Source organism: Ascaphus truei, chromosome 13, assembly GCF_040206685.1.
Source record: "Ascaphus truei isolate aAscTru1 chromosome 13, aAscTru1.hap1, whole genome shotgun sequence".
Classification (NCBI taxonomy): domain Eukaryota; kingdom Metazoa; phylum Chordata; class Amphibia; order Anura; family Ascaphidae; genus Ascaphus; species Ascaphus truei.
This window is the reverse complement of record NC_134495.1, coordinates 7,261,582-7,280,252: the sequence shown is the minus strand read 5'-3', so window position 1 is coordinate 7,280,252 and position 18,671 is coordinate 7,261,582. Positions and strand designations below refer to the sequence as shown.

At 46.9% G+C, this 18,671-nt stretch overlaps 1 protein-coding gene across 5 annotated transcripts in view; it reads right to left on the bottom strand.

Moving 5' to 3' along the window:
- MLXIP (MLX interacting protein) overlaps positions 1-8,358 on the bottom strand; it is a 54,069-nt gene extending 45,711 nt beyond the window's left edge. For 2 of the 5 annotated variants that reach the window (XM_075568244.1, XM_075568246.1), the window contains exon 1: positions 7,938-8,356. In XM_075568244.1, coding sequence (XP_075424359.1) covers positions 7,938-8,233 — 296 coding nt within the window. In that variant the 5' untranslated portion in view covers positions 8,234-8,356. Of the gene's footprint in view, positions 1-6,718; positions 6,777-7,937 lie in introns of those variants that run through there. The other 3 variants (XM_075568248.1, XM_075568245.1, XM_075568247.1) reach the window with 3 other exon arrangements.
- Positions 8,359-18,671: the final 10,313 nt, after the last annotated feature.

Here is an 18,671-nt window from a genome sequence, read left to right as displayed (position 1 = left end):
GGCGCCTACCCAAGTGTTTTTCAGCAGGGGTTCCCCTGGCATCTCTAAAGGGATTCCTGCAATTTTCAGGTCATTTGAAAATTGTACCAAATGCAGAGTACTTCAGTACTCGGCGATACCTTTTCTTATTTGGACTAACAATTGATATTATAGGACAAGCTTTGGAGGGTTCTTTCCCTTCCTCGGGTCAGCCATTCTGATTTACAGAGATTCCAGGATCTTAACAGAGACGTTAAAATATTATATATATATGAAAGACAGGGTTGCAGACCTGTCTAAGACTAGCCAGTCAAGATTAGCACACAGTAATATTTACAGTTGCTATATGCTTTACTGTGGAGGGTTTTTGTCACTTTTTTTTACCCACCATAACCTTAATAATTGTGGTATATATATATATATATATATATATATATATATATATATATATATATATATATATATATATATATATATATATATATATATATATATATATATATATATATATATATATATATATAATAATCTAATATTGAAGATGTGTCTGGTATTAGTTATTTATTCTATAATAGAGGGTTGGGGTTCCTTACAATGCATCTGATTTCAGACGAGCTATTAGAGAGGGTTGGGGTTCCTTACACTGCATCTGATCTCAGACGCGCTATTAGAGTGTGTTGGGGTTTCCTTACAATGCATCTGATTTCAGACGCGCTATTAGAGAGGGTTGGGGTTCCTTACACTGCATCTGATCTCAGACGTGCTATTAGAGAGGGTTGGGGTTCCTTACACTGCATCTGATCTCAGACGTGCTATTAGAGAGGGTTGGGGTTCCTTATAATGCATCTGATCTCAGGCGCGCTATTAGAGAGGGTTGGGGTTCCTTGCAATGCATCTGATTTCAGACGCGCTATTAGAGAGGGTTGGGGTTCCTTACAATGCATCTGATTTCAGACGCGCTATTAGAGAGGGTTGGGGTTCCTTACAATGCATCTGATCTCAGACGCGCTATTAGAGAGGGTTGGGGTTCCTTACAATGCATCTGATCTCAGACGCGCTATTAGAGAGGGTTGGGGGATTCTTCAGAATGACACAATAGCATTATAGGATTTCTTAACCAAACCAAGGCTGGAAACCACTGATCAACTTTCTGCAAGAATTATTCCCTGTTGTGCACAAGGGGGGAGTGACCAGCAGGGTTCCTACCTCCCCACATAGTGACCGTGCCCCAAAAATCATAAGACTACGTGAAGTACCCCATAACATGATGCAGGGGGGCCGTGACGTTCCCTTTCCCCTAAATCAGCAAAGGCCTGGAAGAGAAAGAGCCCCCCCCTAGAACAGGTAAAGTACAGGATACGGGGTGTGGGGGGGCTCCTGGATACATTGATGGGGTTACGGAACGCCTGCAGATTTGGGAGCCGGAGAAGAATTACTCCAAATTTAGACGGTCTAATATCAAAGTGAACCTAGCTGGGTACCCCCCAGGGGAACGTTCCTACGTTATTATATTACATGCCAAACAGTATCACCAGAGAGTGCACGAGTGGTCTACTCCAGTTCTCAAGGGCTACCAACAGGTCAAGTTTTAAGGACATCCCTGCTTCAGCACAGGTGGCACAATCAGAGGCTCAGTCTTCGACTGCACCACCTGTGCTGAAGCAGCGATATCCTGACCTGTTGGTGGCCCTTGAGGACTGGAGTTGGCCGCCCCTAACAAACTTGGTTCCACCCTCTCAGAAGACAAAAAATGTTTTCGTATTTATTGTAACGAAACCCCGGCCTCAGCATTAAAGCCGCGGTCTGTGCGGATGGCCAGTTTGACGCCATTAAACGATTTCTTCCATTACGACGCTGGGTTTATTGTTTAAATCTGTTGCTCCGCTCTGGAGATAGAAGCGTTTGAAATATTAAGTATACGGGAGGTTAAAATGGAGTTCTGCCCAGTGCAGTATAAAAGTTACCATGGTAACCCCAGATGCTAGAGATTTGGGGGGAAAAATACAATTTTAAAACACTAAATAGAGCAGGACTTGCTCAGAGGGCAAGATACGAACATTAGGGGTTAAACACGAGCTTCTCGGGGGATTCCTGCTCTGAGCGACACAAAAGGCCGTTGGCGTTTGTCTCGGGAATGGACTGGACGCGGTCCTCGTGTTTTTACTTGTGGGTCAGGTTTATTTGCACGACTGCGAAATCGCAATATCCTGCAGTAACGCGGCTTCTCACGCTAACCCTTTCACTGCCGGAAGGGACAGCAACGTCGTGAGAGAGTTAAATTAAAGGCGCTACGGATCAGCAACGGGAGAAGAGGTGGTCACGAATTCTCAGAACACCGGGCGCATATTTATGTTAAAAATTTTAGAGAAACGCTATTTCTGTTAAAAATTGTTTTTTTATTTTATTAATAAAACGGTATATACTTCCCCCCCTCTCACATTTTGCCGGCTAAACCATGCGATCGATCAATGGCGAGTGTCTGGCCAAGATGCGAGATGTCCTCGTTACTGATCATTAACGCCTTCAATCCCGCTGGAGGTTTGCAGGAGGATCGAGGGTTAACTTTCAGTATTTTCTCCCGGAAAAAATATAACGTTTCCTCTCCTCCCCCCAGGAAACGCTCAGAGGACGGGCCTCCCTCCTTCATAACAGAGCCTCAAAGGGTCGTAACACCCAAAACCGCAGGGAGGGAGCCGTCCTGTGCAGGAGAGGGTATTCTGCCCCGCCCGCCGGGAGAGGGGTTACAGAGACACAGATATTGGATGACATATTTCAGAGGACAGCAACACACTAATCCACAGAGAAATGCCTGGCACACGCTGCTTGTTTGTGCTAAATCCAGAGACAGCATCACACAGCCGCTAGCGTACAGCAGCGGGGATAGTGTTTGGGAACTGAAGGCTACAGGCAACGCGTACACACTGATAGATAGACACACACACAGACAGACAAACAGGCACACACAGACAGACAGACACACACAGACAGACAGCCAGACAGACAGACGCATTAATATATACAGTTGAGAGCTGGGAAGCGCAATCTTTTTTCCCTGCGCCCCCCTGCCGGCTGTTCCCCTCTCTGCGCGCCCCCCGCCTCTTACCTTGCCTCCGGCGTCATGACGTCACATTGCCATGGCAACGTGACGTCACATGACCTTGCGGCGTCATTTGCCGTCGCGTTGCCATGGCGACGCATCTACAGAAGCAAGGTAAGTGCAGTTTAAAGAGGCGTTCACCTCTTAATTTAAGTGCCTTCGGGAAGCGCGCTGGGCCTCTGTAAACCCCGTGCGCCCCACAGCGAATCTTGCGCCCCCCCCAGTTTGCGCACCGCTGGCTTAGAGGATAGAAGGGAGAGGATAGGATTGAAACGGTCACATGCATGACAGCAGGGCGGCAGCATCAACCTGCTCATTTAATGTAACTATGTATCTGTAACCATGTATTATTTGTCATTATAACTCTGTGCCCAGGACACACGTGAAAACGAGGAGGTAACTCTCACTGTATTACTGCCTGGTAACACCTTTTATAAATAAATATGTCAGAGAAAGAGAAGAGCGTGGAACAAGAGGTCGTTCTCGGACGCTGGAGGGTGGGAGCCTCGGGGGGGGGGGGGGGGAGATGTGAGGAGGTACTTCTTCACAGAAATGGTGGTGGATGGGTGGAATAGCCTCCCAGCAGGGGGTAATACAGTAAGGAAATGCAAAACATGCTTGGGATAGACACAAGGCATAATCCTAAATACGACTGAAAGCCCCAATGGTCAGATAGGGTCGGAGGTTTTACAGCAGGCAGGAAGATGGGCGACGGGGTGCGTCACGGGGTTCTTATCTGCCGTCACTGGAGGTGTATGTGTGCGTATACACACACACACACACACACACACACACACACACCACTGAAAGTAGTATCTTGCCTGGGTGCAAACCGCTAGGGACTGGAATACAGAAGAGATGGAAGCAGGCGCTTCAGGACTTGGAAACAAAGTTTATTGCAAAAATGATCAATGCTTCAGCTCTACAGGAGCCCGTCTTCCATGTATCCATACACATATGAAAGATGTATGTGCATATAGAAGTCATGTGTCTCCGTTTCATATATAGGAGCAGAGGCTAATGTCCAAGTGTACATAACATATATCCACAACATATAGATGACGGGGAGGACAGCAGATAAATGGGGTATGCTGACATATGTGGAAGGTTTGTGCCCCTAACATATATATTTATACAGAAGGTTCATATACCCGGTGTATATTATTGAAGCTGTGTGAAAGGTGTCACTGATGTATATTTCTGTATGATGTATGTGCACTTAATATGAGACTTGCCTAAAAACAAAACTATAAATGTTTATAGAAGAAGCAGTGACCTACGATTTGCATCTTCCAAATCATCGCACTCAAACAAGGTGATGGATCAACAATAAAAAAAAATTAAACTGTGCATCGAATATTTAAAAAGGGACGAGGATTTGTCTAAGAACATAGGATATAATTCAGCAAAGGATGAGCGAGGAGATACTACCAATGATGTACCAAGAAGCAAAGGCAATAAGATCCATAAGGAATAGGAAAGTCCCCCCGGGGACAATGGGATTCCAACTGAATGCTTAAAAGAAGCGGAAAAAATCCTTGCAACACTCGTCACAATGTTTCTTGAAGAACAGGAACAGAACACTGGACAAATGCCATAGTTCTCCATGTTCATAAGAAAGGAGACAAAGACGACCTCAAGACCAAATCAGTCTACTTCCAACATACTCACTACATCAGCTGCAAGAGACCCTGTACTTTGCCCAACCTAGAGGAGAACCAGCGAGATTCTGCAGTTGACACAATGGAGCACATCCAAGTCTTACAAGAAGGGATTTCTCAAAGCAATGAATACGAGCTACTACTCAATGAAGAATTTGTGGATTGCAAATACAGCATGTGTCTGTATCTGAGCTGCTTTTAATGCATTAAGAAAATCAAAATGTTGACGAAGCGTACATTCATATTGTAAGGAACGTTAACGAGAATGTCACATTACATGAAGACAAGCAAGATAAGGATCAGCAAGAGTGCGGCAGGGAGACGCCGTGTCACCAAAGCTTTTCACAGCAACACTTGATGAATTGTTTAAGACATTGAATTGGGAAAACAAAAGAATCAAAAAAAAAAAATCAACAGCGAATACTGGCGTCGCCTACAATTTGCAAACATTATTTTTGCCACAAATCCAGAAGGCCTCCAGCAACGAATCGGAGAACTCGACAAAGCGAGTACAGAAAATAGCCTCGCGATGAATCTCGGCGAGACCAAAGTGATGTTCACCAAGCGCGTCAACTCTACAAAGGTCAAAATAGATGGAACGGAACTAGAAGTCGAAGACGAGATCGACCTTGGCTGGCAAGTGTCAACAGAGAGGAGCAATCTAAATAAAATCAGTAGGAGGATGAAGATAGGATGGGGGGGGACACTTTGGAAGAAACAAAAGGGAACCTTCCCAAAATTCAAAGATAATGCAGAAGCTTCAGATAGCGCAAAGATGTGTGCCGAGTATTACCGAAGAGACAGGGAAAAGAATGAATGGGTTAGGAAGGAAAACAAAAGTCTGACATGATCAGTAGGGTGAAGGCATTAAAATTGGCAGAGGGACGGACAAATCGCAAGAAGAAATGACTATCGTTGTACAGGGGTGGTACCGTACAGGGGTGGTACCGTACAGGTTGCGGTACCGTACAGGGGCGGTACCGTACAGGGGCGGTACCGTACAGGGGCGGAACCGTACAGGGGCGGTACCGTACTGGGGCGGTACCGTACTGGGGCGGTACCGTACTGGGGCGGTACCGTACTGGGGCGGTACCGTACTGGGGCGGTACCGTACTGGGGCGGTACCGTACAGGGGCGGTACCGTACAGGGGCGGTACCGTACAGGGGCGGAACCGTACTGGGGCGGTACCGTACTGGGGCGGTACCGTACAGGGGCGGTACCGTACAGGGGCGGTACCGTACTGGGGCGGTACCGTACTGGGGCGGTACCGTACTGGGGCGGTACCGTACTGGGGTGGTACCGTACAGGATTCTAAAGGATACAGAAAAAACAAGAGCATGGCTAAAGTAAGATGGGAGGAATTTTGAACATGTGTTAGAGCCGCATGGGCAAGAGGGCAAGTAACCACAATACCTGGGAGACTAAGGCTAAGGTAACTGCGCTGCAACGCGCGCCCGCGAGATTGGCGGCGCGTGCAGCCGATTCCCTGGTCTGCAGCTCACTGCAGGAAGAGAGACCGGGGGGGGGGGGGGGCGTGGCGGGGGAGTGACGGGGGCACGGCAATGACGTCACCCGGCAGGTTCGCCCTCATTGGCTGAACCGCCGGGGGGCGTGCCGTATCGCTCGTCGCGAGTCCTGCTCTCAATTCTATTGAGAGCAGGAGCAACTCTCGCCCCAGCGCTGCGGCCCCGGCACCATTGAGGGGAGGGCTCTCGTTCATGCAGCGTCCGGTAGTAGGCAGCGGGGTCATGGCCTTAATCCAGCAGTGAGGAGACAAGGGCTGAAGTTATACAGTGCAATGAGCTGTTCCCCTGCTGTATACATACACATGCCTCCTGTATACATATATACATACACACATATGTCCACCTGATGTGAGGGACACACACACACACACACACACACACACACACACACACACAGTACCTGTGGCACGCACCCCAGCAGCTTGGTGAGGGACGCACACAGTGACACACATACCTGTATGCCAGTGTCATGCACTCCAGCAGCTTGGTGAGGGGCGCACACAGTGACACACACAAACAGTGACACAGTGACACACACACACACACATACCTGTAGGCCAGTGTCATGCACTCCAGCAGCTTGGTGAGGGACACACACACACACAGTGACACAGTGACACACACACACACCTGTATGCCAGTGTCATGCACTTCAGCAGCTTGGTGAGGGACGCACACAGTGACACACATACCTGTATGCCAGTGTCATGCACTCCAGCAGCTTGGTGAGGACACACACACACACAGTGACACAGACACACATACCTGTATGCCAGTGTCATGCACTCCAGCAGCTTGGTGAGGGGCACACACACAGTGACACACACACACAGTGACACACACACACACAGTGACACACACACACACATACCTGTATGCCAGTGTCATGCACTCCAGCAGCTTGGTGAGGGGCGCACACACAGTGACACACACACACAGTGACACACACACACAGTGACACACACACACTGACACACACACAGTGACACACACACACAGTGACACAGTGAAACAGTGACACACACACCTGTATGCCAGTGTCATGCACTCCAGCAGCTTGGTGAGGGACACACACACACAGTGACACACACACACAGTGACACACACACATACCTGTATGCCAGTGCCATGCACTCCAGCAGCTTGGTGAGGGACACACAGTGACACAGTGACACACACACACAGTGACACACACACAGTGACACACACACATACCTGTATGCCAGTGTCATGCACTCCAGCAGCTTGGTGAGGGACACACACACACACAGTGACACACACACACAGTGACACACACACACACACAGTGACACACACACACACACAGTGACACACACACAGTGACACACACACACAGTGACACACACACACACACAGTGACACACACACACACACACACAGTGACACACACACACACACACACACACACAGTGACACACACACAGTGACACACACACAGTGACACAGTGACACACACACACACACAGTGACACACACACACACACATACAGTGACACAGTGACACACACACATACCTGTATGCCAGTGTCATGCACTCCAGCAGCTTGGTGAGGGGCGCACACAGTGACACACACACACAGTGACACACACACACAGTGACACACACACATACACACACACACACACAGTGACACAGTGACACACACACATACCTGTATGCCAGTGTCATGCACTCCAGCAGCTTGGTGAGGGACGCGTCTATAGACAGGTGCCCGGCCCGGGCCTTGCCGAAGCTGTACGTCTGGCAGGCCTGCGCGTTCACCGTGTCGAAGTCATAGCCCTGCTTGGGCGCGTGCTCGCGGTGCGGGGAGGACACCATGAAGTGGCCGCTGTGTATAATCTGCTGCCCGGCGCTGTCCGGCGCCGCGTGCGGCGGCCTCAGCGGCGCGTGCGGCTCGTCCGTGTCCGAGTCATCGTCCGGCTGCAGGGGCAGCGCTCCGGCCATCATCCTGCTCCCCGCTCCGGCCCCCGGGACATCCCCGCCCGCCTGCCTGTCCGGCCTGCCCGTCTCCTCACTCCGACTCCCCCCAGCCGCGCAGGCAGGCAAGGCCGGCAGGGGGGTGTGACGGCACCCAGGGGCACGGCCAATGGGGAGCGGGGGTGCCCGGCGGAGGGGCGGGGCGTGGGTGGTGATTGGCTCGGACGCGGACCGGCCCCTGACAACGCCCACTAGATGACGTTGCCAGTAGGGAAGGAGGAGGGGAAGAGAGAGACAGAGAAAGAGAAAGGAGAGAGAGAGAGAGAAGAGAGAGAGAAAAAGGAAAGAGACAGAGAGAGAAAAAGGAAAGAGAGACAGAGAGAGAAAAAGGAAAGAGAGACACAGAGAGAAAAAGGAGAGAGAGAAAAAGGAAAGAGAGAGAGAGAGAAAGGAGAGAGAGAAAAAGGAGAGAGAGAAAAAGGAGAGAGAGAAAAAGGAGAGAGAGAGAGAGACAGAGAGAGAAAAAGGAAAAAGACAGAGAGAAAAAGGAGAGAGAGAGAGAGAAAAAGGAAAGAGAGACAGAGAGAAAAAGGAGAGAGGGAAAAGGGAGAGAGAAAAAGGAAAGAGAGACAGAGAGAGAGAGAGAAAAAGGAGAGAGAGACAGAGAGAGAGAAAAAGGAGAGAGAGACAGAGAGAGAGAAAAAGAAAGAGGGGGAAAGGAGAGAGAGAAAGGGAAAGGAGAGAGGGGAAATGAGAGAGGGAGGGAAAGGAGAGAGAGAAAGGGAAAGGAGAGAGGGGGAGGGAAAGGAGAGAGAGAAAGGGAAAGGAGAGAGGGGGAGGGAAAGGAGAGAGAGAGAGAGGGAAAGGAGAGAGAGAAAAAGAAAGAGAAGGGAAAGGAGAGAGAGAGAGAGAGAGAGAGAGAGAGAGAGAGAGAGAGAGAGAGAGAGAGAGAGAGAGAAAGAAAGAGAGAGGGAAAGGAGAGAGAGAGGGAAAGGAGAGAGAGAGATGTTTTTCCTCAGGGAGAGGAGGAAACAGCATGCAGCAGTGTGTGTTATAGCTATATAACAGGTATAGAGATTATATAAACATATACTTCACCTACATGTATGTTTTCTTGTGTAATAGGGATGCAACTCAAAGGACTTTCTTGTTTAGCCATCCGCTTAGTGGCAGATTTCCTGCTAGGCCCGGCCTAGGGCGGCAAAAATGTTGTGTGTTTGTCACCTCCCCCCAACCCCCCCCCCCCCCATATATACATTTGCCGGGCTCTCAAGCCTATCAGGCCTAATGGGAAGGCCCTTACATGTGGCGGCTGCTTCCGTGCGTCAAATGATGTCACGTTACCATGGCGACGCTGTGCGACGTCATGTTGGTGACGTCCGCGACGTCATTTGACGCGGAGATTCAAAAGGAGGAGGAGGGCAGCAGCAAAGAGGCGTCTGCCACAGCTAAGTGCCGTGGGGAGGCGGGTGTTCAACGTCGCCGCCGCCGCTGCATCCGCTACAATAGTTGTACTCGTGCCCTGAAGAAAGGAGAATGCGTTCTATATGCACTGATATCTGTTGCTGTGCTTTTCTCATTCCACATTTGCAAAGCTATTACACATATTATTACATTGAGGAGCAGCCATTAACGAGGAAGAGGCGATACGTGGCTCATACGCTTTTTGCAAGTTCAATGTCTACTATATATTTTGGAAAGTTGTTTGTCTGTGCGCCAGGCATTTGGACACCTCAAGGTAGCGTAACCAAATTGTGCATGATGGTTCCTGAGGTCAACGAGCAACGAGCAGGTCAACGTGTCTGTGTTTGTACACAACACATTAAGTCTATTCATTCTAGGAAGTATTTAAAAAAATTGGGAGGATGGAGAGGGGAGGGGGAGAGGGAAGTATGGGGAGGGGGGAGAGGGAGGAGGAAAGGGAAGTATGGGGAGAGGGAAGGCCGCGCTTATAGTGCAGGCGACGCGACGTCGCCCGGAAACATGCATCGCCAGCGCGTGCACTTACAGTAAGCGTGACGTGGCGACGCGATTTTTTGAAGCCGGGAATATTTGATTTTTCAGGGGCTGTCGCCGCATGTGACAGCCCCTAAACCAATCAATGGCCTGGTCGCCCGCGACGCCGCCACAAAGCGAAATACAACTTTCAGCGCCGTCGTGGGCACTACACGTGCGGCCTAAGACAGGTGTGAGGGAGGGGGAGATAGAGAGAGTGAAGGGAGAGGGGAGAGAGAGAGTAATTTAAATGATTGTACTTTCAGCTAGTATATTAATAAATGGACCGGGAAAACAACAGATTCCACTCAAACCTAATTTCAGGCTGTCTGGGCCTTTTATTTGTAACCGTATTCCATTTAATTTGGAAGAATTCAGTCGGGTCCCCTTTGCACTAAATGGGCAAGAGAATCTATTTGTATAATAAGTCTTTATTTTTATATAGAGTCAAAAGAATTCCTGTATACCAAACTCTATCCTTAACAGTTTCCCACCTGCATATGCGTTGAAACCATTGCTCAACCTTTCTCTGCCGAAGAGCAAGCAAAGCGAGGGAAGGGAGTTACATGCAGCATTTCCCCCTACATTTTACTACGTGTGAACATGGATTGTGTTATTACCTTTTATCTGGCTGTTTTGGGGCACTTTTACTAACAAATAGAAAAGCATGGCCTTGGGAGACAGTGAGAAACTGGAGAGACCTCAGCAGGCTCTAGGTGACCTTGGGTTAGTTATATTATCTGAGTGTATCTTAGAGACAAAGTTAAATGATAAACTTCTGTTCAAATATTAAATCTGCTTGAACGGTTCTCTCCGAGTATTAATGAGAAAACTAGCAGCGTTGCATAATATTTGCCCCCCTTCTTTAATCTAACACTGTGGCCTCACGCCCTTTTTTAGTGGTCTAAAGTTACCATTTAATGACGTATGTGGCACTGTAAAATTGTGATTTGATACCCATTTTAACGGTACCTTTCCAACCCATCCCTCTTTCTCTCACTCGAAGTTCAGTACACTGGAAAAAGAAACCTATGAGGTTTTGAAGCTCTATCAAGAACTTAACCTATGAAAATCGCCACTGAAAGGTATCATGACATGCATCTACTTTTCTCCGAGGCCAAGACGGCTGCCAAAACCTTGAGCTACTCAACAAATCTCTTCCCAAATTGTATCAAGTACCTCTCCCTCTTTCCTCTGTTGTCCCTTGTTTATTGTACACTTGTTTACAGCCATTGAACACATTGTATATTCTTAGCAATTTAGGTCATTCGTAGATGAGAGAATTTTTGTATTTCTATTTTTTTTTTGTCTTTAAACCACTCAATGTCATTACTCTCTTAGCGAGGTTCATTCACACTCGAAGTCACTTTTCTTTCACTTATTTCCCGTGATAAATGTTCCTATTGAAAAATAAATGTGTCTTTGTGTCCCATATAATTCTAATCTTATTTATGATAATAAATAAAAAACTATGAGCACATTCATGTCGTGAGGCAGATCCACAGATCCTATAGCATAGGGGTGCGCAAAGTGGGGGGTTGCGCCTCCCAGGGGGGTACGAGATTTTATGGGGGGGGGGCACGGCTGTTACAGAGGCCCCGCGCTTCCCCAAAGGCATTTAAAATAAATGCAGGTTGTCGCGCGAGGCCTCTGCAACTTTTCACTTACCTGGAGATCCAGCGACACGTCTCCATGGCAACCGGCGTCAAATGACGCCGCGGGGTATGTGCCGTCACGTTGCCAGGACGCCGGAGCCGTGCAGGGAGGGGGGGGCGCGAGCCGGAGGGGAGAGGATACAGGAGGGCGCATGCACGTAAGTTTGCGCATCCCTGCTATAGCATACCGTGCTTCCACTGCAGCAAAGGATTCTGGGAAATGACAGTCAAATGAGCATTCACAGGGTGTTGCAAGTAATAAATAACTGCAGTACTACGAAAACTACTAGTATGACCCCAAAAGGTTCTCATCCGTGTGAGAATGGTTACTGCCTACAACCAGGTACACAAGTTCTGGTGAGAACAAAAAGTGTGACACTTTACAGCAGGAATATGCTTTATTTAGTCATCACTAATTATCCATTCCATCTCTGGTGAGTGATGGCAGCATAATTATTTGATACAAAAACAACAAAAGAAAACAAGTGTGGATTAGCACTTTTCCTGTACATTTAAGTCTAAATATGAACTTACCACAAAAGAAGTTGGGCGTTGGGTGGCCAGGTGTCCAGTATTGAACCGGACTGTCCTGTATTTGGACACTGTCCAGTAAAAAAATTAGAGCTAATACTAGACATGTGTATGTGTCCGGTATTACCTATCTGCATGTATGTGTATACCAGTATTACTTCTATGGACATGTATGTGTATACCGGTATTACCTATCTGCATGTATGTGTATACCGGTATTACCTCTCTGGACATGTATGTGTATACCGGTATTACCTATCTGCATGTATGTGTATACCGGTATTACCTCTCTGGGCGTGTATGTGTATACCGGTATTACCTCTCTGGGCGTGTATGTGTATACCGGTATTACCTCTCTGGGCGTGTATGTGTATACCGGTATTACCTCTCTGGGCGTGTATGTGTATACCGGTATTACCTCTCTGGGCGTGTATGTGTATACCGGTATTACCTCTCTGGGCGTGTATATGTATACCGGTATTACCTCTCTGGGCGTGTATATGTATACCGGTATTACCTCTCTGGATATGTATGTGTATACCGGTATTACCTATCTGCATGTATGTGTATACTGGTATTACCTCTCTGGACATGTATGTGTATACCGGTATTACCTCTCTGGACATAGTGACCTGATCGGCTTAGGGGGCAGCGGGAGGAGGGAGCAGGGGGCTGGGCAGCTTCCTCCATCCTGATTGGCTGCATTACCCAGCAGCAGCCAATCAGGAGGAGGTGGCAAGAGCCTGGGGGTGGGGCCAAGGAGAAGCGGAAACAACATGGAGAGGTGAGGTGTGTGTGTGTGTGTGTCCAACGCGTTGCACCTTTCACCATTGTGTCCAGTATTTTTGGAGAAGCCGCCTGGCAACCCTAGTAGGGTAAGAACTGTGGAAATTCTTCCACAACAAATATGTATACTTTGTGTGATGCAGCAGCGGGGTGCGACCCCCAAATTTACAGCCCAGCTTGCAGATTCCGCTGGGAAAAGAATGCATTGCAGGACATGCCCACAATCAAAAGGGGGTGACCATTAAAATGTTACGGTGAGGCTGTTACTAAGTCTCATTTACTTTGGGAGTTTTTGCTATGTGGCAATAACAGTGCTGTGAATTCTTTCATTTGTGTAATGTGACATGCCTATAGCATTAGTCGCATAAACACTGGCTGTTCCATGAATAGTTAATGGAGTTTCCTGCATGGAAAGAATGCTTTCATTATGTGTCTCCACCTAGTGGGCATTATCATAAACACACACCACTGCTACATGGAATTATTACAAGTGGGGCTGTCACTTATAGCAGGGGCTGTCAATTATAGCAGGGGCTTTCCCTTATAGCAGGGGCTGTCCCTTATAGCAGGGGCTGTCCCTTATAGCAGGGGCTGTCCCTTATAGCAGGGGCGCACAAACTTTTTATGTCGCGCCCCCTGGCATCTTTCTCTGTGACGTTGCAACGTCACATTATCATGGCAACGCGCGTCAGGAGAGCAGGTAAGAGGCAATAAGAAGTCCAAGCGCTCTGCCACGGCAATCAATTTAAATGTTGTGGGGAAGAGCGCGGGGCCTCTGTAAGCGTGGCGCCCCCCCTTACAGAATGGCGCCCCCCCTTACAGAATGGCGCCCCCCCCCCCGCCTTATAGGACCAAAGTGAACTCATTCCAGTGACATGTTTAAGGGGCCCATCTGGATAATTGATACCTTTTGTACCCAAATCTGAATTTTTTTAATTTATTTTTTCCTACTCAAATTTTATTGTTGATTTTATACAATTTATTGTTGAAAAATACAGCACGGAAACATCAGAATATAGGGGAGGGGTACAGACAGAAAGGAAAAAAATAGAGGGATGGATTATATGGAGGGAGGGGGGGGGAGGGAACAGGCACCCCCTCGAATTAGCCCCAACAACTGAGATACATCCATTGAAGCTCGAGGGCCTCAGAAAAGCGTTGAGTGTAAGTTCAGTTCGGGGAGGGCAGCCTGAGCTACCCATGGTTGCCAGACTCTGAAATTTAGCGAGGAAATAGTTGTCATTCACTAGACAAGTCATCTTTTCCATATGGCAGAGAAACCAAATCTTATTCCTAATTTTGGGCAGGGAGGGGATATTTTTTATTTTGTTTCCACAACCACTCTGGGGGCAACGGCGACATTTTTCCGATTTTCCGCTATAGAGATGTCCACCTGCGGTCTACTTGAAAGGAACATCAATGGATCCAGGTAGATGACCAGATGAAGAATTCTCTAAAGCCAATCTCTAATGGTTCCCCAGAAGTCCGCAATTCTCGGGCAGGTCCACCACATGTGGAGAAAGGAAGCTTGACCACCACAGCCTTTTGTGCAGAGAGGGGAGTAGCCTGGGATGAATTTGGATAACCTCAGGGGGTTGAAATACCACCTCATGAGAACTTTGTAATGGTTCTCCTTAACAGATATAGCTCTTAGCCGTTGCTTCGAAGATTTTAGCTCAGTCGCTGCTCTGCAGGGACTCGCTGAGATCAGATTCCCATTGAGTGATATATTTGAGTCTCACCTCACTCTCAGCTGGTTGGACCCTCAAGTAACTATACAATATTGAGGTCAGATTCTCCCCGACTCCCTTTTCTAAACACAGAGACTCAAAGTGTGTTAGGGGAGGGGCCCTGGGGGAAGCTTGAATTGAATGCTCTAAGTTGCAAGAACCAGAAGAATTCGCTATTTGGCACAACTTCGCAAAGGTCCATCAAATGAACAATATCTCCCCCCAATCCGTCCCCATATACCACCTGTCACAAACAGCACACAGGTGAGCACGTGACTTAGGTATGCAACCAGGGTTAATACACACGGCTACTTTAGCCAACTCCCCTTTCTCCTTCGCAAGGTACTTTCAATTAGTTAATATTAACCCCTTACTCAATTGAAATCATATCCACTGCCACCACCCAAGAAATATGCAACATATGTCGTTAATATATACCTGCCAGGGTATCAGATTCCTGTTTATTATAGAAAAAACGAAGCAAAAAAACCCCACAAAAATCTGTTGTAGCAAAGTGTCCGAAAATATAAATACTCTCCACAGCGTGCAATGGTTCATTCAGAGCCCCAAAGCATTACTGCATTACTTATTAAACAATTATATATATATATATATATATATATATATATATATATATATATATATATATATCTACATGTATGTATATATATATATATATATATATATATATATATATATATATATATATACAGTGCTTCAGATTACAGAAAAAGATAATAATTACAAGAACATGCAATTACAGTAAATGTAAAAGTTTCTTAAAATATCAGGATAAAACAGAAATCCCTACAATACTTTACCATGTGTCATAGGTTTTCCACCCAGCGAGGTCACTGGCGTAGAAATATGAGAATTCACGGGTTTGGTCCAGAACCCACCTCTGTTGCATTCTGATTTCATACCTCCAGGGCAAGCCCAATATATACTATTCTTTTCCCCATTGAAACCGCGTAAGACCAGCCCTGTCATAAATCCGCTGCGAGGCTGACTGTTTAACAACAGAGAAAAGTTAAACTCTTAAAAAAGACGTTTAACTCTTTGCCTCAATATCTAAACGCACTCGTAACTTCCTTTCTCTAATACTTAGACATGTGAGTCATAGCAATTGATTCAGGCGATATGATGGACGTAATGGTACTAATTATGACCACCTTTCTCCTCTTACCCATATAGTGTGTGATACGAGTTGATCTTGTCTTTTTGCCACGATTACAAATATGTAACTCCTATTATGACATCATATGATATTCTCATTTTTAATAAAGTCACTCTTTTGGTGGAATACTTTCTTAGCCACTCCCCCGGAACCCTGCAGAACCTTCCAGAGAATGCCTTTGAAAGTAGCTCTAAAATAATCCTGTTTATAAAGTTGTCAAGAGAGCCATATTTTAATCCCATCTCTGGCAAAAGAACTGCCCTTATCACAAGACTGTATCAGCTCCATACAACACATGTTGTACATTCAGTGGGCTATAAGTGATAACCCGTCCATTAAGTCCTCTTTGAAGCTCTGGCCAAAGCCAGGAAGAGTCTTGACCTATCCAAAACCCAACATTTTGTATTTTTTAAATCAAACTGTAGCTAAATTACCCCCTGAAGCACTAGATTGATTAAAAGATGGCATATCTCATGATATTATCATGACAGGCTGCCCTCTTTGTTCAGGTCTAGTATTCTCTCCACACCAGCCTTGTGCCAATTTAAAGAAGCTTTAGCTTGAAGGAAAGGATGGTTACCCCAGAGAGGCTTCATTTGTGAGATGTTGGAGGTTAGTGCAAATTTAATATGGACCGAGTCCCAGAAATCTATAGAGTGAGAAAGTAGGTACGGTCACACTGCTTTGTATTCTAGCCTGGCGCAGACAGTGGCGGATTTCCCATTAGGCAAAAATTTCTTCCGCCATACACAGAGGCCGCGCTATCGGGCCTGATACCTGCTTCCGCCTCCTTTCCCGCACCATCAAATGACGTCGTGACGTCACACGGCGTCTCGTTGCCATGGCAACGCAACGTCGAGGGGTCAAATGACGCCATGTGATGTCGTGTTGGTGACGTCTTGGCGCTGCCAATTTCAAAGACGGAAGGTGGGTGGCAGCACGGAGAAGGCGGCACCAGGTAAGTGCCTAGGGACCAAAAAAGCAAACAGGAAAAAGTGCGCAACTTACTACCTCTAATGTAAAATGAACCCCTTCACCACCTTAGTGTTAAAAATAAAAAATTACAACCTCTAAGTAGAACACAGGCGTCTGCAGCTATAATGATAGGGATGTGGACACCCCTAAAACAACTGAAATACAAAGAAAACAAAAGCGCAGACGCACATCGTGAAGTATGTAAAGTATATATGTATATATTATAAGGGTAAAATATCTGCGTACATCAATTCAAAAGGTTAACAGCATTTCATGTACAAGACATGAGTTACCAGACGTCGCACAGCCACCGCCAGACCTCAGGAGTTCTCCTTCACTGCCTCCAAGACGCACTGCCACGACACTTGGGGAAAAGGCCTCCACTTTAGTCCTGTTTATATGAAGATAACCTTTGCGGGTCAGGGCCGTCGAGAACCACCGTTTCTTCTGGCTTGCCGCCGAATAGGACACCCTCAGGAGTCGGAGCTGTTTGGTTAGGCACCAGGTAAGTTCGTCACATGTCCCGTGTGACTATCACGACCGGCCGCAAAGAAAGGATGGCCGCAAAGTGTGATATTTACGTCACTCCAGCAATGCCGGGTGTAACAGGTTGCGAAAGAGTCCAATGCTAGATACAGCACACAGATTGTGAAGATATTGATATTAAGAGCAATAAAATCTATCCAACGCGTTTCGAAGCGTAAGCTTCTTCATCAGGAATAATTTGATAATGAATTTAGAACATATAAATACCCTATGTCCACAGCTGATAGGTCAAACACGGGAGCACATAAACCAATCAGATTAACACTACACAACATCCCACATGTGTGGGTATATTGAGGTCATTAGTAACCTTCAAGCTCATATGGTTTAACCCTATCAGCAGTGGTCAGGGCATCACTAAAAATTGCCAATATAGTTAATAGAAACATAAATGGCTCTGAAATAAAACAGACAAAACAGGACTAAAGTGGAGGCCTTTTCCCCAAGTGTCGTGGCAGTGCGTCTTGGAGGCAGTGAAGGAGAACTCCTGAGGTCTGGCGGTGGCTGTGCGACGTCTGGTAACTCATGTCTTGTACATGAAATCCTGTTAACCTTTTGAATTGATGTACGCAGATATTTTACCCTTATAATATATACATATATACTTTACATACTTCACGATGTGCGTCTGCGCTTTTGTTTTCTTTGTATTCCAGTGCCTAGGGACGTTGGATCTGGAAATCCACCGCTGGGCGGGGAAGCCACAACAATTCTCCTAGATCGACAAGGGAAACCAGCAATGCCTCAAACTCCATCCATCTTCTCAGATTCAGATTCTTCTCGTAATACCCCAGGAGACAGGGCAGAGCTAAGCCTCCAGCTCGTGTAGGGATGTTTAGAATAATTGTACTAATCCTGGGCCTCTTTTATTCCAGATAAATCTAGAGATACATGACTGGATGTCCCTGATGTCTTAACGTTACGGGTATAGGGAATGTTTAAAATATAGTAAACGGGGAAGGCGGTTCATCTCAACAGACTGAATCCTCCCAATCCTTGAAATCTGGGCCTTATTCCAGGCCAGTAAATCCTCTCGGAGTGTTCTACTCATTTGGTGATCATTCGCTTTATAG